At 32.9% G+C, this 24,431-nt stretch overlaps 4 protein-coding genes, 5 long non-coding RNA genes, 6 other non-coding genes and 1 pseudogene across 16 annotated transcripts; 13 read left to right on the forward strand and 3 right to left on the reverse strand.

The window, feature by feature from the left end:
* The first annotated feature begins 3,474 nt into the window (after positions 1 to 3,474).
* On the forward strand, positions 3,475 to 3,756 carry AT1G07413. The gene has a single exon (NR_139242.1). It is a non-coding gene; the product is annotated as an other RNA (long non-coding RNA).
* A 2,507-nt stretch (positions 3,757 to 6,263) lies between these two features.
* Positions 6,264 to 8,267, forward strand: AT1G09515. Its single transcript, NR_143497.1, has 8 exons — positions 6,264 to 6,298; positions 6,409 to 6,444; positions 6,535 to 6,636; positions 6,729 to 6,785; positions 6,896 to 7,023; positions 7,397 to 7,447; positions 7,559 to 7,633; positions 7,721 to 8,267. It is a non-coding gene; the product is annotated as an uncharacterized misc_RNA (transcript).
* Positions 8,268 to 8,272: 5 nt separating this feature from the next.
* AT1G09525 lies at positions 8,273 to 8,950 on the forward strand. Its single transcript, NR_143498.1, has 3 exons — positions 8,273 to 8,443; positions 8,569 to 8,792; positions 8,884 to 8,950. It is a non-coding gene; the product is annotated as an uncharacterized misc_RNA (transcript).
* A 195-nt stretch (positions 8,951 to 9,145) lies between these two features.
* AT1G09535 lies at positions 9,146 to 9,615 on the forward strand. The gene is made up of 3 exons (NR_143499.1): positions 9,146 to 9,318; positions 9,448 to 9,526; positions 9,596 to 9,615. It is a non-coding gene; the product is annotated as an uncharacterized misc_RNA (transcript).
* A 321-nt stretch (positions 9,616 to 9,936) lies between these two features.
* On the forward strand, positions 9,937 to 10,941 carry AT1G09545. Its single transcript, NR_143500.1, has 5 exons — positions 9,937 to 10,040; positions 10,276 to 10,344; positions 10,437 to 10,502; positions 10,675 to 10,719; positions 10,819 to 10,941. It is a non-coding gene; the product is annotated as an uncharacterized misc_RNA (transcript).
* Positions 10,900 to 11,485, forward strand: AT1G09555. The gene is made up of 2 exons (NR_143501.1): positions 10,900 to 10,923; positions 11,249 to 11,485. It is a non-coding gene; the product is annotated as an uncharacterized misc_RNA (transcript).
* On the forward strand, positions 11,213 to 11,461 carry AT1G07417. The gene has a single exon (NR_139243.1). It is a non-coding gene; the product is annotated as an other RNA (long non-coding RNA).
* Positions 11,364 to 11,724, reverse strand: AT1G07423. The gene has a single exon (NR_139244.1). It is a non-coding gene; the product is annotated as an other RNA (long non-coding RNA).
* Positions 11,725 to 12,271: 547 nt separating this feature from the next.
* On the reverse strand, positions 12,272 to 12,475 carry AT1G07433. The gene has a single exon (NR_139245.1). It is a non-coding gene; the product is annotated as an other RNA (long non-coding RNA).
* Positions 12,272 to 12,511, forward strand: AT1G07437. Its single transcript, NR_139246.1, has one exon. It is a non-coding gene; the product is annotated as an other RNA (long non-coding RNA).
* A 752-nt stretch (positions 12,512 to 13,263) lies between these two features.
* Positions 13,264 to 14,259, forward strand: AT1G47770 (Beta-galactosidase related protein; the record flags this gene model as incomplete). The annotated part of the gene is made up of 5 exons (NM_103671.1): positions 13,264 to 13,410; positions 13,566 to 13,714; positions 13,761 to 13,827; positions 13,915 to 14,028; positions 14,119 to 14,259. 5 exons carry the CDS (start codon positions 13,264 to 13,266, stop codon positions 14,257 to 14,259), a joined length of 618 nt encoding a protein of 205 aa, NP_175209.1.
* Positions 14,260 to 17,680: 3,421 nt separating this feature from the next.
* Positions 17,681 to 18,351, forward strand: AT1G47780 (alpha/beta-Hydrolases superfamily protein; the record flags this gene model as incomplete). Its single annotated transcript, NM_001333284.1, has 4 exons — positions 17,681 to 17,749; positions 17,828 to 17,897; positions 17,999 to 18,103; positions 18,196 to 18,351. The coding sequence occupies 4 exons, from the start codon at positions 17,681 to 17,683 to the stop codon at positions 18,339 to 18,341; spliced, it is 390 nt and encodes a 129-aa protein (NP_001319169.1). The 3' UTR covers positions 18,342 to 18,351.
* Positions 18,352 to 18,488: 137 nt separating this feature from the next.
* Positions 18,489 to 18,900, forward strand: AT1G07443. Its single transcript, NR_143408.1, has 3 exons — positions 18,489 to 18,535; positions 18,623 to 18,722; positions 18,810 to 18,900. It is a non-coding gene; the product is annotated as an uncharacterized misc_RNA (transcript).
* A 707-nt stretch (positions 18,901 to 19,607) lies between these two features.
* AT1G47783 lies at positions 19,608 to 20,021 on the forward strand (annotated as a pseudogene; the record flags this gene model as incomplete). The annotated part of the gene is made up of 1 exon: positions 19,608 to 20,021.
* An 874-nt stretch (positions 20,022 to 20,895) lies between these two features.
* Positions 20,896 to 22,097, forward strand: AT1G47786 (alpha/beta-Hydrolases superfamily protein; the record flags this gene model as incomplete). Its single annotated transcript, NM_103674.1, has 5 exons — positions 20,896 to 21,107; positions 21,479 to 21,515; positions 21,600 to 21,669; positions 21,756 to 21,863; positions 21,964 to 22,097. 5 exons carry the CDS (start codon positions 20,896 to 20,898, stop codon positions 22,095 to 22,097), a joined length of 561 nt encoding a protein of 186 aa, NP_175212.1.
* A 904-nt stretch (positions 22,098 to 23,001) lies between these two features.
* On the reverse strand, positions 23,002 to 24,171 carry AT1G47790 (F-box and associated interaction domains-containing protein; the record flags this gene model as incomplete). The annotated part of the gene is made up of 1 exon (NM_103675.1): positions 23,002 to 24,171. The coding sequence occupies one exon, from the start codon at positions 24,169 to 24,171 to the stop codon at positions 23,002 to 23,004; it is 1,170 nt and encodes a 389-aa protein (NP_175213.1).
* Positions 24,172 to 24,431: the final 260 nt, after the last annotated feature.

Below are 24,431 nucleotides of genomic sequence, written 5' to 3' on the forward strand. Positions count from 1 at the left end.
AAACTCAATAATTTATAGCCTTGTAGTCACGTAAACCCTCATAAATGGCTAAATAATAGAGCACTTTCAGAAATTTATTTTTAAGATCAAATTTCTTTGATAAGATACAGAGAAAATTGTCCTTTCAAGCTGCATGATCTCCGGTAAAATATGAGATATGATACTATTTATCACCGGATTGCATAAAACATTTTGTGATTTGTCTGGATAACTATTTAATTAACGTGTTAACTAATTCATTGCGATAAAATTTTATATATTATGTGTTAAATGCATATTTATCGTGTTAAACCAGTTATCATATCATATAAATTAATGTGAAATATCAATTTAAAATTTTGAATTATCATTTACTTTATTTATCAAACAATTGGGTAAAAATATATATAAGTTAGATGATTATCTACTGGATTACTATGTTAACAACCAGGTTAAATCATAATGTATCGCGGTAACTTTATAAATATGAGATAAATTAGTATTTATCGTGTTACCTCAATTATTATATCATAAATAAATATAACGAGTTACATATAATATAATATTCGTGTAGATAATTATTTAATTAACATGTTAACTACTACAATATCGTAATAGATTATAAATTATGTGTTAACTATTCATTTATCATAATTTAAAACAATGGTAAATAAAATTGTAACGGACTAATATTTCATTTAGCAAAGTATCTCACCATTTTTCTAAATGACGTTTGATTACGAGAAAATTTTGATTGAATCGATTTCAACACTTTGAAAATTCGATTGATGACATCAATTGCGATGTTTTGTACTAGAAAATTGTAGGTGGAGCCTTTGATGCTTCAGATCTAATAAATCACTCTCGCTTAACTCCAAATCAAACTGCGGTCTCGTCGTCATCATCGTCTTCCCTAACTCTCGACGAAGTGATAGCCGTCTGACAGGAAATCAGATGACAAACGGTTAGGACTGAGTGTGTTGGTTATCTCCGACGATCCACACTGCCGCTCGTTGGTTATGGAAATAAGCTACGGAAGCGGCCGGAGCTCCAGTCATCTTCATAGTCTCTATGTCTCGTAAACCAGCGCCGTCACAAATATATCACACAACTCTCTGATTTGTTTTTCCGGCCAACTTCTGATTTTAATATTTTTGTTTCGATTTTATATTTATATTGCTATTATTATTATCATCGTTTTGTGGCCAACTTCTGATTTTAATATTTTTGTTTCGATTTTATATTTATATTGCTATTATTATTGTCATGGTTTTGTGTCGTCGGAAAAACAGAAGAAAGAAGGAAGAAGATAAAGAAAGTAAAAGGGTAAAAGAGTCTAAAAGATGGTGATGTTGCATTTGTACAGTGACCAACAGTGACGTTACAGGTTTGGTTTTATTTTTATTGATTGAAGAGAATAATTGAGAAGTAATTAAGAGGTGTAGACATGTGCCGAAAGTACATGATGTCTAATGTCATTGTATGCAAAGTTGTGAAAAAAATCTTGTTATATTATATAAAATATATACATGGACATATCAGACCTTAATCATATCTCATGGATTTTTTAATCTCAAAAACTTGAAAGGAAGTAAATCTTCAAAAAATATTATGTCAATTGATTTTTGTTATGGAAATAGAAAAAATAGTCACCAAGGTTTGAGGAGCTAGAAATGGCCGAAACACTTATCGACGTATCGTAATACTTTTTGAGTAACGTGTTTTACCCTCCATTCACCGAAATAACTTTTATGCATGCGGTCCAATGGTTCAAACAAAATTAAAAACAGTTATTCCACTAGGGTTACAGAAACATGTAACAAAACTCTCACTAATGCAAAACAGAACAAGTGTGGTTTAGTAGTTCTAAAGAAGCAGCACGAACATTGTAAATGTCGTTAAATGTAAAGACAAGTGGTGTAGAATAATAGTAGTTTAGTGCTGGGGATGATGACTATGTGACTTTATTTTGTGTTAGAGAAGAGACACTTGCGGATTTACTTCAGCACGACAAAGCAAATCCTTATGAGATTGACATATACATTACGATTAAGGTTGAGGCCAAAATGATGTTATGGAGACCAAATTTACAAAAGAAAATACTTATAAACGAATTATACTGTTTTTATTTAGTTGACATCAAGCTTTGATTATAAGAAAACGCATATGAGTAAGAACCAGTTTAATACATAAATTATAGGATTTCATTTAAGGGTCGAATATAATAAAATTGTGATCCTTGGCATTTGTATCCAAAAGCGCGCAGTAATGGTTTCTTATTCTTCATAACCATGATCAGAGTAACAGATGGGTAGACATCCTCATAGAACGAAATAATAATCAACTGTTACTGGCATATCAAACGAATATATTTTCTCCCATGTCATTTCAGAATTGTCTAATTAATGACCATATCTCTTGTCTTGACCACTTCTTTTGAGATACATAGATTAAACTAAACAACGAACGAAATTGTTAGATACATGTAAAATGCATTCCTCATCATGTAGAGAGAGATTTTCTCTGAATCAATGGTTTATGCAACGAATCGTATTAAGGTGATGTTTGTTTGTGCATCTAGATTGCATTCAAATGCTATATTTAGATGATGAATTCAATCTGTGTTTGTTTCTATATTTGGTTGTTCATTTAGATGCTCACCGTAAATATAAGTTTTTTGGGTTTAATTTTTGTAAATTTGCATCTCCATTTCGATGTGTTTACTAATAACAAAATGACTCAAAATAACATCTTTATGTTCTAAAATATATTGACAAGTTTAAAACTTATGTAATTTTCGGAAAAATATTAAAAATTATTAATTTTTATTTTCATAACATAGTTAAATTGAGTCAATTATATTTGTAAAAACTTAAAAACATAATAAGAAAATATATTTTAAATATATATGATAAAATCAATCTAAAAAATATACATTTCCAATTAAATAATGATAAAATTTTCATTAATAAAAATTCCATTTTAATAGTTTGATAATTCTAAATCTAAAACATTAGATATATCATATTTCCAATTAAAAAATAATAAAAAATTTCCTTAAATAATTTAGTTTTTTTAATTTTCCGTTTTTGTTAATCTAAACCCCAAAGGATTAGTTTTGGTTGGTGGTTTACACAACGTTTAAACTACTCTAGCATGTATGTGATTCTAACTCAAAAGCGGGAAACAAATTTTGAAAACTCAGGGTCATAACCGTAAATTAACATGCTGATTGTTTCAAAAGAACGGGATAAATAGCTCTGGCCTCACTACTCTATTTCGCAACGTTAACTCTTCCCCTTCCACAAGTAACGGTTAGCGAATGTTGAAATTTCAAAATTCATTTTTTCAAATCCTCTTTCAGAAAATCGCGTTGGGGTTTACATAATCGCATGGAGAAGCGATTTTTCATTTTCTATCTTCTTCTGATTCTTAACTCCGATCAATTGAATTGCGTCTCTGATTCGTTGGGTCAATTCAAATCGGGATCAAAGGGTTTTGATTTTGGGTCGGTGATGATCTGACGATTGATGCAAGGATTATTACTTGTCTATTGATTTGAGTCCTGATCGTGTGATAGTCCTACGAAATCGAAGAAGGTACGAAATGTTTCGATCTCTCTCTCTTCTTGGTTAATTTGGGAATCTAGGGTTTGGATTTGGAATTTGCTTTCGTTGATTTCTGTTGGAATTTAGAGGTTTGATAGTTCTGGGATCTTTCTATTAGGGTAATGTTTAACTTGTTCGATAGGTTTTAAATTTGGTGATCGGATAACAGTTGAACAGAGTCTACATCAAAATTTCTCTCTTACTTGTTGAATTGATGAGTCTAGATGGTCAAAAAAACCCAACGATTTAGAGAATTTCCCTCACGTCCATGATTTTGATTGTACCGTTTTGGGATTTTAAGGAAGAAATCATATTCGCATAATCTGGACTAATGGATCTTTTCTTTGGTTGTTGCGTCATTATGAGTCCATCACTGTCTTTATCTGTGAATTTGTGAAGATTTATTTGAAAAAGGAAAGAAATTGTTGATTGTTATATTCATGCCAGAACAATCTGTGAATTTGTGTTTCTTATTTGCATGTTTATGTCCCCATTTCCGAGATCTAATTAGTCTTGTGGTCATATGGTTCAGCAATCAAGTGGCAATGCATATCTCAATTTGGAGACGGGAACAAATGTAAGTTTTGAAACTCTGTTTTAAAGTATAATTTGTTGCCTAGATGATGCATTAGAGTCTCTTTCTATTATCTTAATGTGTTCTCATGAGTGAGATTGTTTTTCTAACTTTGATAGTTATATTAGTAAGCAGTTAGATTTTGGCTCTGTAAGGCCTGGCATTTATTTTTGTAGATAAACTACCGGATAAAATAATGGTAGTTTTCAGAGTTTTTGTAGTTTTCTAATGGTCTTGTACTGCTAATGTGTATATAGTGTACTGCTAACATAATGGTTCTTTACTAGGATAGGCGATTCTTAAGTGGAAAAGAACCAAATTTAAGAAAGCTATTCAATCTCTCCGTAAAAAGAAGGGTCAGGTAGATAAACACACTTTGATACAATGTTTTTCTACTAATTTCTAACGTGTTCAAGTGATATCAACTAAAAAAGCATATCATATAGATCTCGATTTCCAAGGTACAGTACTGCCATTAGCAACAAGAAGCCATTTTAATAAGTCTACAGGACAAAAAAATGTAAGGCTACACTTGATTTTATTGCAAGAAAATCCATTGTTATATATTTGTATTTTCTTTTACTTAAGTTCTTGCTCTTAAACTTTTGTTTACATCTTCTATGATCTTGTCATGTTTGTTTTTAGCATGTTTTGAAATACTGTTAAATCAAATTTGCTGCCAAGATGATGGTTGGATTCTCTTTTCGACATCTTAATGCGTTTCAAGCGTTTTGCAGTTTATATTCCTCTAGAGTGAGATTCTTTTTCTCTCTTGAAGAGTTATGTTTTCAGTTGGGTTCTTCATTATAAAGTATGATCCGTAAAGATTTGAAGTAAAAAAGAGTAGCATGCAGTCATATTTTGGCTCTGTTTTATTTGATTTTGGCATTGATTCGTGGTTTTATTTTATTGTTTGTGTTGTACTTTCAGGTGAAATTTTGGTTTATTAGCCAAGAGGCAAATGAGGGGTCGTGTTTCCTGCCTCTTGCTAATAATTTTGAGGTCAAGAGAACAAAATTTCGAAAGTGAATATGTAACCAAGTGCATATGAGAGGTTAGATATCGCTTCATTTATTCTCATATCTATTGTGTCATGCATAAGTTCTCAGGATCATCTCAACAGGGTGTTTAAATTTGATTAGCCAAGTTGTCTTGGCTTTGTTTGGGTTACTCACACTATCTGAAAACACACAATTTCACAGACACAAAAAATTACTCCATCACAATGCACTCAAAATCAAAACACACCCAAACACAAAACAAACTCAAACATACACACACAAAACTCAAACAAGCACATCTCACGTAACAAAAATCTAAACACACTCAAACACAACATAACAAAAGAAACAAAATACAGCACACCACAAAAGTAGATACCAAAAAGGGACAAAACAACAAAACTTCACGATCAATATCTTTTTGTACTTGTAAGAAGTTTGAGATTCTGTTGCCAATTCATTTTCAGGTGAAGTATCGTCCTCTTCTCATTTCTTTGTCCTTTACAACTATCAATTATTTTGTCACATTGAATCTAATTACTTTTTATGCTGCTCTCAAAGTGAAATTTAAGCCAGTACAAGCGAAAACAATATCATGCATACAAAAGTAAAGAGGTAATCAATACATTTACTTACATATGTTTAATACTGTCATTTCTTGTGAAGGGATACTCTGTGATGATTCTAAATCGAAGGAAAAAACACTAGAGTTTTAAGGTGAAGTTTCTCGCTTTCTTCTCATCTACTTTTGAGTTTTGATTTTGAATATGTAACCAAGTTCATACAAGTTCACATAGGACAAAACCTGTTGTAAAAGCTGGTTTTTGTATATCATATGTTCAAGATTTAACCAAGTTTTAACCTGTTATTAATATGTTCAATATTTCAGCTGTGGACATTGTGTCCTTGTCAAGATAAACAGAAACAGTAGGAGCCAAGCAGTGGGATCCCCACTTGGATTAGTGAGTAAGATTTCCAGCAGTTTCTTTATTAGCACTGTTTTATAGTCTTATTTAATAGTCGTATGTATTTAGTAACTGCTATAAGAATGGTTTTGTCTCAAGATGGAGGAGGACTCTTGAGGTGAAAAATAACTTGGGAAAGTGATTCAGTCGCCTCGGTAAATGGAGGGTCAGGTAGACAAACTATCTTTGTCTCTTTTCAAAATTTTTGTAGTTTTTCTATGGTCTTGTGTATGAAGTAAACTGCTAATACAATGGTTTTGTACCAACGAACAAAACTTAAGAAAGCTATTCAGCCTCCGTGAAAGAAGAAGGGTCAGGTAGATAAATGTTCTTTCTGAAAATGTTTGATGTGTTTAAGTGATTATAACTTGTAGGAACTAATAAAACATATCATATTTCTGTTTTAGATCTCGATTTTCAAGTACAATACAAACGAAGTCAGGGATCAGATTCTAGCTGTTGGAGAGTCTTTCTCACATGGGACAACCAGATAGTTTCTCCGTGCTAAGGTGACTAATTTTCTTTATCCCCTCTTACAAAACTTGACACTCTCTTGTTCTATATTATCTTTCTAACTTGAATGGTTGTGTTTTTTGGTCAGGTTCTTCGATCCGTCAAAGATTGAATAACAAAAAAACAAAGAACTTAGTCAGGCTCTGTAAGATTCTTACCATAATTTTTTAGCGATGATTTTGTAATTTTTTTTTATTGTTTGTATGCCGTGTTAGCGTTCTGTTTGCTTTGCTAACAAAATGCTTTGAATACTAGATAGTGGAAATTTATTCTACAAAGAACAAATTTCTTGCCAAGAGCAAATGAGAGGTCATGTATCTATCAGCTGCACATAGCAACATTTTCAGAGTCGATTTTCTAGCCAAGGGCATATGAGTGGTCAGGTAAAATAATTAGTTTCCTCTCTTCTCTTGTGTATTCTCTCATACATTCGTCCCTACAGGTTATTTGCATTTGATGAGATACCTTGGCTTGTTTACTCAAACTAATGTTTTTTATGGTATCGTTTTGGCTCTGTCTTGGAATTTAAGGAAGCCATCATATTCGTATAATCTGGACTAATGGGTTTGGTTATTAGTCTATCACTATCTTTATATGTGTTTCTCTAGAGATTGATTTGGAAAAACTGGTGAATTGTTATATTCATACAAGAAGATTCTATGGCATCACATACATGGTTTATCTCGATATCCCGTGTTTCAATAATTGCATGTTTATGTTTCGAGCTCTTATCAATCTTGTGGTCATATGATTCAGCAATCACGTGGCAATTCATATCTCAATTAATTTGGAGACAGGAACATTGATGTAAGTTTTAAAACACTCTTTAAATTATATGTGTTCCTAAGATGATGCAGTGTCCTTAATGTGTTCTTAAAGTGAGATTGTTTTTCTAACTTTGATAGTTATGTTTTTCAGTTGTATTCTTCGTTAACTCATTATCCGTCAAGATTAAAAGTAGAAAATATCAGCAACCAGTCAGATTTTGGATCTGTAAGACTCTTACCATGTTTTTTTTTCTTTCTTGGCAATGATTTTGTGGTTTCATTTTATTGTCCAATTTGTATGATGTACTTTCAGGTGAAATTGTGGTTCAATAGCCAAGAGAAAATGAGGGGTTTTGTTAACTGCTTCATGGAGATATCTTTGAGGTCCAAAGAACAAAAATTTCGAAGGTAAAACATGTGGGAGGTCAGATATCTTTCTCTTTACTCTCATGTCAATTGTGTCATGCATAGCTATCTTGGCTTTATTTTGGTTACTCACAATATCTGGAAACACACACTTTCAAAAACACGGAAAACACTCAAACTCAAAACACAAAACACACCCAAAGACAACAAAACTCAAACATAAACACACAAAACTCAAACTCTACAAAAAAAAAATCACATCACACGCAACAAAACTGTAAACGTACTCAAACGAAACAAATCTCATAATCAACATAACATAAGAAATAAAATACAGCACAACACAAAACTAGAGACATGAAAGAACAAAAAAAAACAATCAATATCTTTTTTTCTTTATAGTTAAAAACTTTGTGATTCTGTTGCTAAGTCAATTTCAGGGGAAGTTTCTTTCTCTTTTTTTTTAGTCTTTTACAACTATTAATCATTTTTTGGTCACATTGAATCTAAGTACTTGTTATGCTACTCTAAAAGTGAATTCCAAGCCACACAAGCTCAAACATTGTCATACAAAAATAAATATATTTACTTAGATATGTTTCATCAAGTGATTTCATGTCAAGGGATACTCATTGATACTTCAAAATCCAAGAGATTCACAAGTTTCAAGGTGAAGTTTCTTTATTTCGTCTCATTTACTTTTTCTTCATACAATGTTCTTATTAATACTTATTTCACAAAGAATGTTTATCATACGTAATAAACATGTTTTGTGGATATTGTTTCCTTGTCAAGAGTAACAGAAACAACAAGAGCAAAGCAGCCGAATTCCAGCTTGGATCATACTTAATAAATTCCAGTAAGTTTCTTGATTAGCATTATTTCTGTGGTTTATTTGTAGTCTTATATTCTTATTAACTGCTATTAGAAGGGTTTTGTATCAAGATGGAGAACTCTTAAGCTGATTATAACTAAACTTAGGAAAGTGTTTCAATTGCCTCGGAAAAACAAAGGATCAGGTAGATAAACTATCTTCATCCCTTTTTAGAGTTTTTGTAAACAAATCATGGTCTTGTGTATATACTGCTAACATAATGGTTTTCTACAAAGATAGACGATTCTTAAGCGGAAAAGAACCAAATTTAAGAAAGCCATCAAGTCTCCTCGAAAGAAGAAGGGCCAGGTATATATATAAATTACACACACTGATACAGTGTTTTTTGGAAATGTCTGACGTGTTTGAGTGGTTTTTAACTTGCACGAACTAATAAGGCATATCACATTTCTCTACTAGATCTTGATTTCCATGGTACAATACTAACGAAATCAGGTATCAGATTCTTCTTATTGGAAATTCTCGTGCAGATGAGACAACATATATATTCTTTAGTGCTAAGTGATTAAATTTTTTCATCACCTCTTACAACAGTTGACACCTCTTGATATTTTCTAAGTTGAAGGGTTATGTTTTCTATTCGGGTTTTACGTTATACAGCATGTTCGGTGAAGATTAAAAGAACAAGAGATGCAAACCTGTCAGCCTCTGTAAGAATCATACCATATTTTATCTTGGCATTGATTTTGTAGTTTTTTAAATATATTGTTTGTATGTTGTGTTAGGATCCTGTTTTGCTCTGCACATAATTTTTGCTAACAAAATGATTTGAATTCTAGAGAGTGGATCCTTATTCTGCAAAGAACAAAGGTCCCAAGAGCAATTGAGAGACGATTTTGCAGCAAGAGCATATGAGAGGTCAAGTAAAGTAAAGTTTCCTCTATTCTCATGTGTATATGCTCAATTCTCATGTATTCTTCCCTACAGGTTATTTTCATTTGATGAGCCTAGGTGTCTTGGCTTGTTTTGGTTCCTCAAACTATCTAGAACCACACAACTTCACGAATACAAATACATGCAATCACCTAAACTCAAAACACACCGAAAGACAACAAAATTCAAACAGAAACACGTGAAACTGAAACACGATACAAAAAAAAAACACGTAAGGCAGATAAACTCAAAACACCCTCGAACACAACACAACATAACACAATAGTAAAATTCAACACAATACTACTATGCCATTATGTTGCCAAGTCAATATCAGGTGAACTCTCCTTCCCTTTCTATTTTAGTATCTTACAACTATTGTTGGTCATATTGAAGTTCATTATGTTTTCTTAACAAGTTGGTAAATTTTTATGTTATTTGAAAGAGGAATTCAAGCCAATACGAGGGAAAACTGTGCTTTGCATACAAAAACAAAGAGGTAATCATTAATCAATGTAGATATGTTTTGCTTTGTCAATTTTTACGTTCTGTTCATGTGAATGGAAATTCGGTGATGATTCAAAATCCAAGAAAAGAAACGAGAACCTTACTTTTGCTTTAAACAAAATATAAATTCATACTTCGCAAAGGAGAAATTAACACAATTATAACTAGTTTCCATCATACTTTGTAAACCTTTTCAATATCACTATGAAGATGAACATTTTTTTTAGTTTTCAGCTATGGACAAGCAGTCAAATATATAGGCTTGGATCAGGTTAACTAGTTAAGTAAGATTTCCAGTAAGTACCTTGGTCTTTTGTCTTTACTCATAGTTTACTGGTAACATAATGAGTTAGATCACGAAATATGATTCTGTATTTGGTCAAATTAGGATTCTTAAGCTGAAAAAACTAGATTCAAGGAAGCAATTCAGTTGCCTCGAAAAATGAAGGGTCAGGTAAATATACTCTCTTGTTCTCTGTTAGATGTTTACTGGTATTATTCACAATCTATAATATGTATAATTTATTGTGTATTTACTTTATTCCATATTTCTCGTGGTATATTATTTTCTTCAGTACTAGTGCATTACCATCAAAGAAATGACATGAGTTTGTTTCTTGATGCAGAACGTTTGTGGTGTTTATGAAGCTCTCCGTTTGGATGAAAACCAAGTAAACAACCGATGCACTGATTTTTATATAATGTTTGGGAAAGATTTGAACTTATTTTAAGACAGAAATTAGAACTTATTTTGATCTTTATTTTTTTAGGTAAAATACTAAAGATGTTAGAGATAAGATGTTAGCTGTTAGAGAAGCTGAAGCTTTTTGAACACAAGACGACCACTTGATATTCCCTCGTCACTTCCTTTTAAGGTAATTCAATCTCTTTGTCTTCTCTTACACCACTTGGCATTATTTTGCAGTGTGTATAGTCTTTCTTTAGTACATTTATGAGGAATCATATGATGGTTCATAATACTGCATTAGAAAACTAAAAGGAAAAAATGTGAGCCAACAGTCAATCTCGCATTAGAGTAGACTCTGGAGAATTCGTCGTAACTTTCTTTCTTCACATAAATTTTGTAGTTTTATCTATTGTTCAATGTCTTCAGTTAAACAATTAGTGTCCTAATTACTCAGCTTATAGTTTACTGCTAACAGCATTGTTTTGTTTTCAAGAAAGAGGATTTTTATGCAGAGAAACATAACTTCAAGTAGAGATTTATCTGCCAATGAGAAAATGAAAGGTCAGGTAAACATGTAAACTCTTTAAATCTTTTTTTCTCGTCTTTCTTGCTTCATGCATATGTTTTGAGCAACAACAGAAACAAAACTTCAGGAGAAAATTCAGTCACCAAGAACAAATGATGGACCAGGTAAATAAACAAACTCTTTTTCTCTTCTTCTCGTGTCTTCTACCTTATGCATATGTCTCTGAGCTACATACGGTAAATTAAATATAACTCGTTTGTGTTGCTCACATTCGAGCACAAATCAACGTAAAGCACAAAAACTCATACCACGTTTAATAAAAATAAAAATTCATAACCAAATCACAACACAAGAAACGAGGAAAACGAAAACATCACACTAAACGCAACAACCTCAAATACAACATAACAAACGAGCAGGAAAAAAACATACACAACAAACTAAATAAATCACAACGTCGTGTGAGTTTGTATAACTAATCCCATACATGTAAAACGTTGTGTAAACCACCAATATACATTCTTTGAAAACTGTTATCCTTTTCTATTATGTTAAATTATATATTTACACACAAATCGCCTTAAATCACATACACGACGACTAGTCCCTAGCGGCTAGCGCTTTCTTTCTTGAACACTGATTATTATAACACGATCATATGTTCTTCATTTGTCATAGTGGGAACGCTTAACCAAAAGCCTACACAAGACAATCAGTTATGCAAAATAAATGATAATTCTTCTTAGATTCGTTTTTGCAGAAGCTAAATTTAAACGGATAATCCAAATTATATTCAAATCATCCAAGGAGAAAGCTCGGAACTACTAAGTTCGAAGAAAGTGGAGAAATGGGTATGGGTCATGTTCCCATATTCTTGGAACAGAGGAAAGTAATGATTAGTGTTGACTTTCCTATCGCCTACAAAAACTTGGGCTTTTCTAATTTGTAGGGCCAAGAAAGACAACCTAATTTTCTACTTACGTGATATAGAAGTTTACAAGTGATCTCTAGGGCTTCAGAAAACAGAGGCGATGAAGAGAGGACACAAACAGACCTCACTATCGTCGACACTACGACTTCTTCACTGTGAAGCCAATTACCTCTCGATGGTACGGTTGAAATACTAAAAAGACTGCCGGTGAAATCTCTTTCGAAGGTCCTATGCATTTCGAAGCTATGGTCATCAATTATTAGTAGACATAGAGACATCATAGAATCGATTGTGAGTCGTTCTTTGGCTCAGTCTCCACGTGATGCTTAGCTTATTTCATCTACGGACTACGGCCACACTTCAAACAACTACTTACCTTCGAAATAGAATCAATATTATTATATTAATATCCCTGAAGGATTAAGGCATTACATCCGTGGCTTGATTTTTTGTTGGTCAGACTCTCGTCATGGGGGTGTTATATATAAATCTACCACGAGGCAATCCTTTTACTTACCGAAGAATAAATCCATGCATATGGGCACTTTTTTTCTTTGGTTGGTAAAAGGTTAAATTTTTTGACAGAATTACATTGATTACAAGAAACGCAATTAAACAATCTACATAAATTAAATACAACATTACAACTCAAAATGCATTATATCGCTTCGATCGTACGAGGAGAAACACCGTTTCCGAGCTCGCAAGGCTCAAAAATTTGCGTGCTGCCACAACACGAAGTAATGGAATCCTCATCATAGTTGCCATGAACTAATGGATCCGAGATTTGTCCACAAAACCTCGAGAAAGAAGCTTACAGCTTCTCCGAGGACTAACGCAAAAACGCATAGGCAGCCGCGGACTTCTACACTAGCTCAAAGAGATAATGATGCCACTTAGACCTATTCGACGCCTCTATTCTACACTCGACAACCTTAGCAATACAACTAGAAGCTCATTAACACATAAAAATCCCAACTCGACTACAACTTAACAACAAAACTCAACCTTAACGCAACCAAAGACTAGCGATTGGGACAAAGACAAATTTAGATGGAGGAGCCATAGCCATGGCTGAAGAATTTGCCACCTTCTTCAGCCCTCTAAAGGAGGAAAGAAGCACACCACCAAAAACACAAACCACTACGCCTCTAACCGCAATGAACAATCCAAAGAGCCAAAAAAGACTACGAGGCTTGCCTCTAGAAGAGCGACCCGTCAGATCCAAATACGCAACCATCAGAGCGGGAGAAAATTAAGGAAAGAGGGACCCGAGAAGAGAAGAATCGCCTTACCGAAGCTCACCAACTTGCCAGAAAGGGACTGTGGTACCTGAAAAAACGGCGATGCACCCGATTCCGCAAGTCTAGAGGATGGTCCCGCCGATAGGAGCCGCACTTGCTACAAACTCCGGATATGGGCACTTGCTCTCAAGAATCAATACAAAGTATTGTATGGAGAATTCATGTCAAGTTTTTTCACATTGCGATCCCACGACGAAGCAGTGGAGGAATATCCTAGGTGTTGGACCTCACTTTCCATTGAAAGGTGCGGTTTACATCCACAGGGCTATCTATTACCAAGTAGAGACTATATATGACACTACTTCTCGATATAAACTGATAAGTTTTGATGTTAGATCTGATAAAAACACTGATGGATCACTGTTCGTATCCTATAAACTACCCAAGGGAAGTTAGGATTGTGTGTTGCGACCAGAGTATGGAAATTTGGGTCATGGAGACACAAGGATGGTCCAAGATTTGTTTTTATGTGATGGAGGGTTCAATAAAATGGCGCATCTTGGAGGCTACTATGGTGGTGAGATCGTTTTGGTCAAATGGCTTTTTATTTATTTTTTGGGCCCTAGAAGTGAACTGCACTAAGATAATACGCTTATCTACCCTTTAGCTTCTCCCGTGGAGCACCTTTTCAAAGGTTCATATGCATTGTTTGCAATAGCCGTCTATGACCACACGTTGGTCGAGGATTTCGCGAAGCCCGTCAACATGGTCGAATCCGTCAAGGCTTCAACAGATTTTTCAAACCTTGTGAACTTTTTTTAAAAGTGAACACTTCTTTGCAAAACTCATGAAGCCTCTATCTTTATTTTCTTGTACTATCTTAATTCTAATTTGTATGGACTTTCCTCTTTTGAATGGAAATTATTGTTTGGCAAAAAAAAGAAGTTTAAGAGATCAGGGCGATCTTAGTGATCCCTAAGCAAAAGAAAAAAAAAACTTCATGCGTCTCTTAGAGTCCATGTATATGTAAAAGTAACCATATATAGTCTCGCTTTTGTGGCTTTGCACTTTCCACCATTGTCCTCCTCAACAAACGTAGTTCTCTAATGTAATGAGCAACAGATAGAGAAGAAGAGAAAAGTATGCCAAAGAAAAGAACCAAAACATATTGAAGCGCATTATTATTATACTGTACAAGTTGCAAGTCAAAGTCATTAAGAAGGAAGAGAGGTACTACTATTGAACGGTTATGATGAATTTGTAAAATGCAGTAGGGAATTGGCAAGGGAGGAAGATTACACGTAATAAAATCAAAGTAAGGAAGGAGAACTTAGAAGAAAATAATAATCATAATCTTGCACAAGTGATCATTCTATCATTTATGATCATTTTACTTTGACCAAAAAAAAAGAAGATTATTCTTAAGGAAAAAAAAACCAAGAAATTAAATTATGACAAAGACATTTGACTCTCATTGTGATCGAGGAAGGCATGGAGCCTTGGAACTTTGTTACTGAGCCTAGATTTGTCATCTGCGATTTCTTTTATTAAGTTTGAATCTTCTAAAGCTGTTTTTCACCGGATCACAAAATAAAATATAATCCATCTTTCGAAACGTGGACGATACGTAAATAAACTCCCCATTATGAGTGCAACCTTTTAGTTTGAAACATGTTCTCAAACTTCCATCATAGTGACTAGAAAGTACAAGAACATCTTTACTCGACCACTTGTGTTTCTCTGCGTCAGCCAAAATCCACAATGTGATACTATGCTTCCGGATACCATCCTTCATGGTACGTTTTTCAACACAAGCTAATCTCCCTTCATAAGTTAAGAGCTCTATCGTGCTAGCGTTCCAAACTGTCGGCGTTGCTGATTGTTTAAAGCAGATCAAGCCCTCGACAGATTCCGTAGGGGGAGGTTACGAAGTCCTTGTGGGAATTCCATATGATAACAATAAATAGGCTCGTTGGAATTCTGAATCGAGGACACAAACAACTTGTCATATTCTTGGAAGAAAACCAAAAGATTCGGCCGTGGAGACTGGAGACCTAGTTTCCAACAAGTTGATGAAATATGGATCGGTGCTGATTGATAACCAAAGCTTAGACATGCAACGAAACGACTAAAATTATATCGTTTTGCTTAGCCAAACTCTATGTCACGCTTCTAACTGAGGATACGACTAAAACTAAATTGTTTTGCTTAGTCACACTCGATGTTACGTTTTTAACTCAGTTACGTTAAAACGGTTAACTCTTTATAGATCAAAGTACGTAGGAAATGGCTATCAGACTTGAGGATTAGATAAATAATTTGAAATTTTTTTGTTTCATATTTAAAAGGGCTTTGTGCAAAAACACTTTCAAAATCGTCCATTTATGTAACTAAACTCTCCACCTCCGAAAAATGTTGAATAATCTTACGAAATAAAAAATAATACGCAATATACTCTTATACATTTATTGTAAACATATTCACGATCACATATTATTTTATTTTTAAAAATCTAAAGATAGAATTAAACTCCTCGTTTTAAGGACTTCGATTTGGCTAATTGGTTGAGGTGAGATGATTCCCTGTGCAGTTCATGTTTACACAAAAAAGAAGAAGAGACAAGAACCATAATTTGTTATTTTTATTACAAAGAACCATCGTAGTGACACGGGATATAATCAAAGTAAGGAATGAGAAATTATTAAGCAAAATTCATAAATTAGCATAAATGATGATTCAAAAGAAAACAAAAATCAAATGGCTACACGTGATTCGGAAAAGCAATGGAGCGGATACATACATCGGTTTGTAACTTCATCATTAAGATTTTTTTTCTTTTTTTGGAATATAATGCTAGCTAAATTAGATTTAAAGAAAAAATAAATGTTTCTATAACTTGTGAATCAAAAAGTTGCTTAAAGAACGTAAAGCCAAAAACTTTTATAGAAAACATGAATCAAATGTTATACTCTCGATGAAGCTATTGTTGGAAGCTTTCCTCATACCGTTTATTTTCCTGTTATATCTTGATTTTCACCTGTTTAGTTATGAATTAGGTATTAGGTTTAGAGTTTTTTTAATTATTTCTAAAGTATTTTTAAAAAAAATTCAAATATTTTATTGAGATTTAATTGGAGATAATTAAGCATTTTGGAGGAAAACCGAAAAAAATAAGAAATTAAGCTGAAGAGACAAATCTAGTATCGGATCATGCTATCAGTGTCGACAAACACTAGATCTTCGTCATGCATCCAACTTTCAAAAGAGGAAATTAATTTTACTTACTGTAAACTTTTATTGATAGAGATCTTCGTCATGCATGCAACTTTTAAAAGTAAGATTTTTGTCATGCATCGAACTTTTAATACAAATATTTTCTCCATAACATTCATTCATTGTATAAATACACAATGTACCCCCTTACAATCCATACGTTTTCGAATTATACATAAAAACATTCAAAAGAACAAAAGAAAAAACTCTTCGGAAACAAGAAGTTATTCATATCAAAGCATGGCTTCTAGTATGTTTTTATCTTTGCTGTGATATATTGTTCATGCTTCTTCCATTCTTTTCAAAGTTGTTGGACTATTTTCTCTCATATATTTATTGCGTCACTGATTAATGAATCTGCGTATGTTGAAATTTTTACAGCTAGTAGAAATGTTATTAAATTTGAAGACGTTCTATCTTTTGGACCCATAGGAACTCATAAGGCCACTATAGTCTGGCTGCATGATATCGGCGAGACAAGCGCAAAGTAATAATAATAATCTCACATTCTTTATTAATTTTTTTTTGGTATATACTCAAAAGATCAAAAAGATATATACCATAAACATGTTTTGGATAAATTCAATTAAATTATATTATTAAGCTTAAAATTTTTTATTTTTTTGGCATTATCTGTACAACTACTAATTGTTTTTATTTTTTTGACCTTTATATGTATATAAATGGTAGGCACCACAAACAATAATAAATAACATCTATTGTATCTTTCTATTGAATTTATCTTTTCTTATGACATATTAAACTCATTTCACTAAAAATGTATATACTTTGAATCTTGTTTGTCTTTGTATTCGAAGTTTTTCTCACTGTATTCAAATAAATAATTTAGAGTTTTGTTTAAACTGGTTTCTATTTACTCTATAGTTTTTAAAACAAAAATACTTTGTTTTCGTAATTTAAATAGCTCCCCGAATTTCATTGGTCCGGCTCTGATACCTCTATATCAATTATGTCTGCAGTTCAACTCGATTTGCAAGACAGATGGGTCTTAAAAATGTATGGATGGATGAACAAGAACGTTTTGTCACAATTCTTATATCCTAAAAGAAATTTGATTTAAGTTTCTAAGAATAAGTATATATATGATTCTGTGTAGGTTAAGTGGATTTGCCCAACTGCTCCTAGACGCCCCCTTACTATCCTAGGTGGAATGGAAACCAATGCATGTAAGATCACTTAACTTAAAATTTTATCAAAAACATCATTTAATGTTGCTAATATTCTATTATTAACAATACTATATCTACAATCTTCTTTGGTGAATCAGGGTTCGATATCGCAGAACTTTCTGAAAACATGCAAGATGATGTGGCGTCATTAAATCATGCTGCTTTATCTATTGCTAACCTTTTATCTGAAGAACCCACAAACGGTAACTTATACTTTTTTACACTCTAAATTAATATACATACTTTAGACCTTATATATATATATATCAAATTTATAAATCTCTGGTCTGAATAGTGATGATAGGAATAGGAGGTATCGGCTTTGGTGCAGCGCAAGCTCTCTACCTTGCGAGTAAGGGTTGTTATGACACTAATCAACGGCTTCAAATAAAGCCACGAGTTGTTATAGGGCTCAATGGTTGGCTTCCTGTCTGGAGGTAGCGTCTTCGAGTACATTTTATTACTAATGTTTTTCAATAATGTCACTCACTTATTACTAATTTTTGTAACTGAAGTTACGTATATTTTAAACATGAAAAACCTAAATCAATCTTGTAGAAGCTTACAAAACAACATAGCATCAAATCCCGGGGGTAGAGATCGTCCTATATCACTACCAATCTTACTTGCACATTGTATGTGTATCATCTATTTAACTTTTCTACAATTTAGATAACCATCGCGAGATCATGAAAACTGAAAACAATTTTGGAATCTTATAGGTGTTACAGCTAATTATGTGGTGCCGTACGAATTTACACACAAATGTGCTCATTCCATTCTCATGGCTGGATTTCAGAGCACGCTAAGAAAATACGAAGGGTCTAAACATGAATTCTTTCTCTTTACTTTGGTTTAATTACCATTTATTCGAACAGATGCCTCTAAATATGGTTTTGCCATGTACAGGGATCATAATTGGGACGAGGTAAAGCAATGGCTCAAACGTTACCTTCGGCTCTGAGGATTAACACTAAACTCTAAATTAAAAGAAAAAGGAATTGGAGACCAGAACTATAGTACAATATATATACATTATATATTTAAACGTTTTATATGTTTTTTCTTTCTTTCTTTGCTATTCATAATCAATAGTTAATGTATTTTACGTTAGTAAACCAAATGAAATTTTATCCGTCCATTTTATGTTATAATTTAGTGAGATACATAGTTTAATTGAGTTGGTTAATAAGTTTCTTTTAATTTGTGATATTTTATTCCATCTATAAAATGCCATATTTCATTTATTTTTGGATGACTTGCATAATGAAACGTTTTTAGTAATCTGAATTAGTCCAATTTGTTTTTTCGCAATTCACTGTATATATATATATATGAATGTAAAATTTAAATACCTAAAAGAAAATAGTTTTTTTTACTGAGCTAAAAAAGTTTTACTGATCTCGACTGAGTTAAAAATGTTTCAAAAAAGTCTTAAAAAAAAAAAAAAAAAAAAAAAACGTTGAGAAAATCGGTGAAGGAGCATAAGTCCTAACTTGAGGAGCAACTACTCATAGGTAAACCAACGGGAAAGCAGATTTCGAAATTTTCTCTAGATAATCCTAGCAAGAATGGAGTCCCGGTTACTATGATCAATCTCTTTGAAGATTACAAAGTGAGAAGATGAAACCATGTTGTGAAGCCTGTTGTTTCTCTCTTTGCCATATGGAGAAGATGAAACCATGTTGGTTATCAACGGGAGATCGAATGCAGTTTTGGAATAATGGCTCTGATGTGAAGTGTACATTCTGCTCCACATCTATTGAAACACGAGACCACTTGTTCTTCTCGTGTAGTTATGCCTCATCGATTTGGACTGCAATTGCAAAGAATGTTTTACAACATCGATTCTCAACAGATTGGCAGGCAATAGTGAATTACATCTCAGAGACTCAAACTGATCGAATTCGGAGCTTTTTGTCACGTTATATCTTCCAACTCACAGTACACACGGTTTGGAAGGAGAGAAATGATCGACGCCATGGTGAGGAGCCTAGAACGTCAGCCAATCTCATTAGTTGGATGGACAAACAGATTCGCAATCAACTCTCCATCATAATCTCGACAGGAGACCGCCGCTACGAGAACGGATTACAAGTCTGGTTCTCGACAAGGCTCTAGACTCTCTCTGCTCTTTCTGTTAAGCTCTCAGATTGTAATTTCTTATCAAAACAAATAATTCAACTCACATAAGATTAAGCTGATGTAAAAAGTTATTTTTCTTTTTAAATATAATTTGACATTTTATTCAAAAAAAAAAAAAAAAGAAGATAGTTCTTTGTACAATGAGGCATTTGAGAACTAAGCTTTGTGATCTGGCGGAGGAGATAACCACGCAATGAGGCCAGACCAATCAGCAAAAATTAGATATGGCTGTCCTAGTCTTGACTGAACCATGCTCCAAATATTGGATACCTTAAGAGTATAGAAACTTATCATATTAGATCCTTAACTTTTTCTTAAACTAACATTTAAACAAAACTAATTGTAATTTTAAGGTAAAAGTTATTGAACCGTTCAATATATATATATATATATACATAGTTGATGAGGGGCCGCTCTACATAGAGGTGCTATTTTATATTTTATATATATGATCTTCATTTACAGCTAAAAACATCCATTAATTGAGTTCCATCCATCTTTTTTTTTTCTTTCTGATCTTCATTTATTGAAATTTAACCTTGGAATAAATATAGAATACAAAATAAATTTTATTAACTGTAAACTTTTATTGATAAAGATCTTCGTCATACATCCAACTTTTAAGAGTAGGATTTTTGTCATGCATCCAACTTTTAATACAAATATCATTATCTCCATAAACATCATTCGGTGTATAAATACACAATTTCCCCTCTTACAATTCCTTACGTTTTCGAATACTGCAACATAAACGTTTTCAGAAGAACAAATAAAAGACTCTTCGGAAACAAGAACTTATTCATATCAAAGCATGGCTTCTAGTATATTTTTTTCTTTCTTGTGATTGTTCATGTTTCTTGCATACTTTTCAAAGTTGTTGGACTATATTCTCTCCTATATTTATTACGTGGAACTGATTAATGAATCTGCGTATGTTAAACTTTTTACAGCTCGTAGAAATGTAGGGGGTATTAAATTTGAAGACGTTCAATCTTTTGGACCCATAGGAACTCATAAGGCCACTATAGTCTGGCTGCATGATATCGGCGAGACAAGCGCAAAGTAATAATAATACTCACACATTCTTTATTTAATTAAATTTATTGGTATATATTCAAAGATCAAAGAGATATACACCATAAACATGTTTTGGAATAAATTCAATTAAGTTATATTATTAAACTTAAAAAAAATAAACTAATAAATTTTGGCATTTTCTACAAGTACTATTTTTTTTGTTGACCTTTTATTTTTATATAAATGGTTGGCACCACAAACAATAATAAATATCATCTATTGTATCTTTCTATTGAGTTCATCTTTTCTTATGACATATTAAACTCATTTCACTAAAAATGTATATACTTTGAATCTTGTTCTTCTTTGTATTCGAAGTTTTCCTCACTATATATATAGGTCTATTATGTCTGCAGTTCGGTTCGATTTGCGAGACAGTTGGGTCTTCGAAATGTATGGATCAAGTTTTCACGATTCTTATATCCTAATAGAAATTTCGTCAAGTTTCTAATAAAGTATATATATGACTTTGTGTAGATTAAGTGGATTTGTCCAACTGCTCCTAGACGCCCCGTTACTATCTTAGGTGGAATGGAAACCAATGCATGTAAGATCAGTTGATTTCAAATTTCATTTAATGTTTCTAATATATTATTAATAATATTGTATCTACACTCTTCTTTGATGAATCAGGGTTCGATATTGCAGAAATTTCTGAAAACATGCAAGATGATGAGGTGTCATTACATCATGCAGCTTTATCTATTGCTAACCTTTTTTCTGATCATGCTTCCCCAAATAGTAACTTATAATTTTCTATACTTTAAATTAATATACATATTTTAGACCTTATATATATATATATCAAGTTTATATTTGGTCTGAATAATCATGATAGGAGTAGGAGGTATGGGCATGGGTGCAGCGCAAGCTCTCTACCTTGCGAGTAAGAGTTGCTATGACACTAATCAACGGCTTCAAATAAAGCCACGAGTTGTTATAGGGCTTAAAGGATGGCTTCCTGGCTGGAGGTAGAGTCTTCAAGTCCTACTGTCACTCACTTTGTACTAATGTTTAGACTCACATTTTAAACATGAGAAACCTAATACAATCTTGTAGAAGCTTACAAAACAATGTAGCATCTAACCCCTGGGCTCCAAATCGTCCTCAACCTCAATCAACACCAATCTTACTTACACATTGTATGTGTATCATCTATATAACTTTTCTACAATTTAGATAACAATCACGAGATCATGCTAATTTTGGAATTTTATGTGTCACAGCTACTGATGTGGTTCCATACGAATTTGTACACAAATGTGCTCATTCCCTTCTCATGACTGGATTCCAAATCATGTTAAAAAAATATCAAGGGTCTAAACATGAATTACTTCTCTTTACTTTGCTTTCATTACCATTTGTTTGAACATATGTCTTTGCCATGTACAGGGAAACTAATTGGAATGAAGTAGCGGAATGGCTCAGACGATACCTTGGGCTCTGAGGATTAACACTAAAGTCTACGTTATAAGAAAAAGGAATCAGACACCAGACTATAGTACAATATATATACATTAAAAAAGTTTTATATTTTCTTTTTGTCTTTCTTTCTTTCTTTGCTATTCATAGTCAATAGTTAATGTATTTTACGTTAGTAAACCAAAATGAATTTAACCGTCCACTTTATTTATATAACTTAATTAGTGAGGTACATATTTAATTGAGTTGGTTAATAACTTCTTATTTTTAATTTGTGATATTTTTATTTCATCTATAAAATGCCACATTTCATTTATTTTTGGGTGACCTTTTTGTCTGGTAACGACACGGGATAAGATCAAAGTAAGGAATGATAAAATTATAAGAAAAAGCCATAATAAAGTTGATAACAATTAAGAGTCATTCTAAGGAACAAATCAAATAATAATCTTTTATGCTACAAAGACATGAGACTCTCGCAATGATTCGGGAAATTATAGAGCGCATATATACGTCCCCTACCAACTCCATTACTGAGCCTAAATTCTTCGTCTACAATTCCATTAAACTCTACTTTTCTAAACCTATTTTTCTTCGGATCACAAAACAAAACAAACGATTTAAGATACTGCGTTGAAATATAAACAAACTCACCAGCATGAGTGACACCAGTTAGCTTGGAAATGGTGTTCGTTCTCAGGTCATTGTGAACATAACGTGCAAGAAACTGTTTACTCGACCACTTGTGTTTCTCTGCATCCTCCAAAATCCACAATCTTATACCATCGTTATTCAAGGTATATAGTTTATCAACACAAGCTAACCTCCCTTCATAATTTATCATAACATCCCTATAAATATTTTCCAATGGTAGTTTTATCATATCGAATTTTTCAGATTTGACATGAAAGCTCATTATACACCAAACACGCGTATGATAAACATAGGCTATATAATATACAACCCCCTTAATGCATCTTCCCCAAGTATCATTTGTAGAACGGTGCTTATGCTTAGTTTTTACCGTTCTCCATGATTTTTGAGCTGATCCCAACGTTAAAACCTGACACTCGTCGCAAGTTCTATTACGAGGCAGACACACTACTTTGTGTTTACCTTCTATTGGATCGTATCCTAAAAAGACTGTTAGTTCCTTCCAGCTTTTTCTTGGTTTGGGTAAGGTTAAGAACTGTCTCATGCTAGGGTTCCAAACAATAACCGTTGCTAACACATGAAAGCAGATCAAGCCGTGGACAGATTCCGTAGGGGAGGGGTAACTAAATTCTTGTGGGAGTTTCACCTGAAAACGATCAATAGCGGCCTGAGAAGAAGAGTTTGAATCGTAATGATGTTTTGGAATCGAAAAAACAAACAACTTGTCACTTTGTTTGAAGCAGAATAAAAGACTCTGCCGTGTTGAAGACTGAGTTTCGTACGTCTTGATGAAATATGGATCGGTGATGATTGATGACCATAGCTTTGACACACAACGAAACCTCACAACAGATTTTACAGGTAGCCTTAAGAGTATCTCTGAGGCTAGATCGAGAGGAAAGGACGAAGTTGGTTTTGATTGTAATCTTCTTCTTCTGTAAACTTTTCTCTTCTTCTTCTCTTGTTGCTCCATCTTTGGTCAAAACCTAATTTCTTCAGTCATAAATGTAAACTACAGTATGTATGCCTCTATACTTTTTTTTACTTATTATTAATATTTGAACATATATAAATAAAATGATCACTTTCCTCTCTTTTTTTTTTTTTTATAATTGAGATTTCCTTCCTTTTTTTGTATAAAATGATTATAGGCAAGATTTGATATTACTAAAAGGTTTATTTTACAAATATATATATTTTCGCTAAATTTCCTCTCTTTGTTTTCCATTTTAT

This window comes from Arabidopsis thaliana (assembly GCF_000001735.4).
Source record: "Arabidopsis thaliana chromosome 1 sequence".
NCBI classification, from domain to species: domain Eukaryota; kingdom Viridiplantae; phylum Streptophyta; class Magnoliopsida; order Brassicales; family Brassicaceae; genus Arabidopsis; species Arabidopsis thaliana.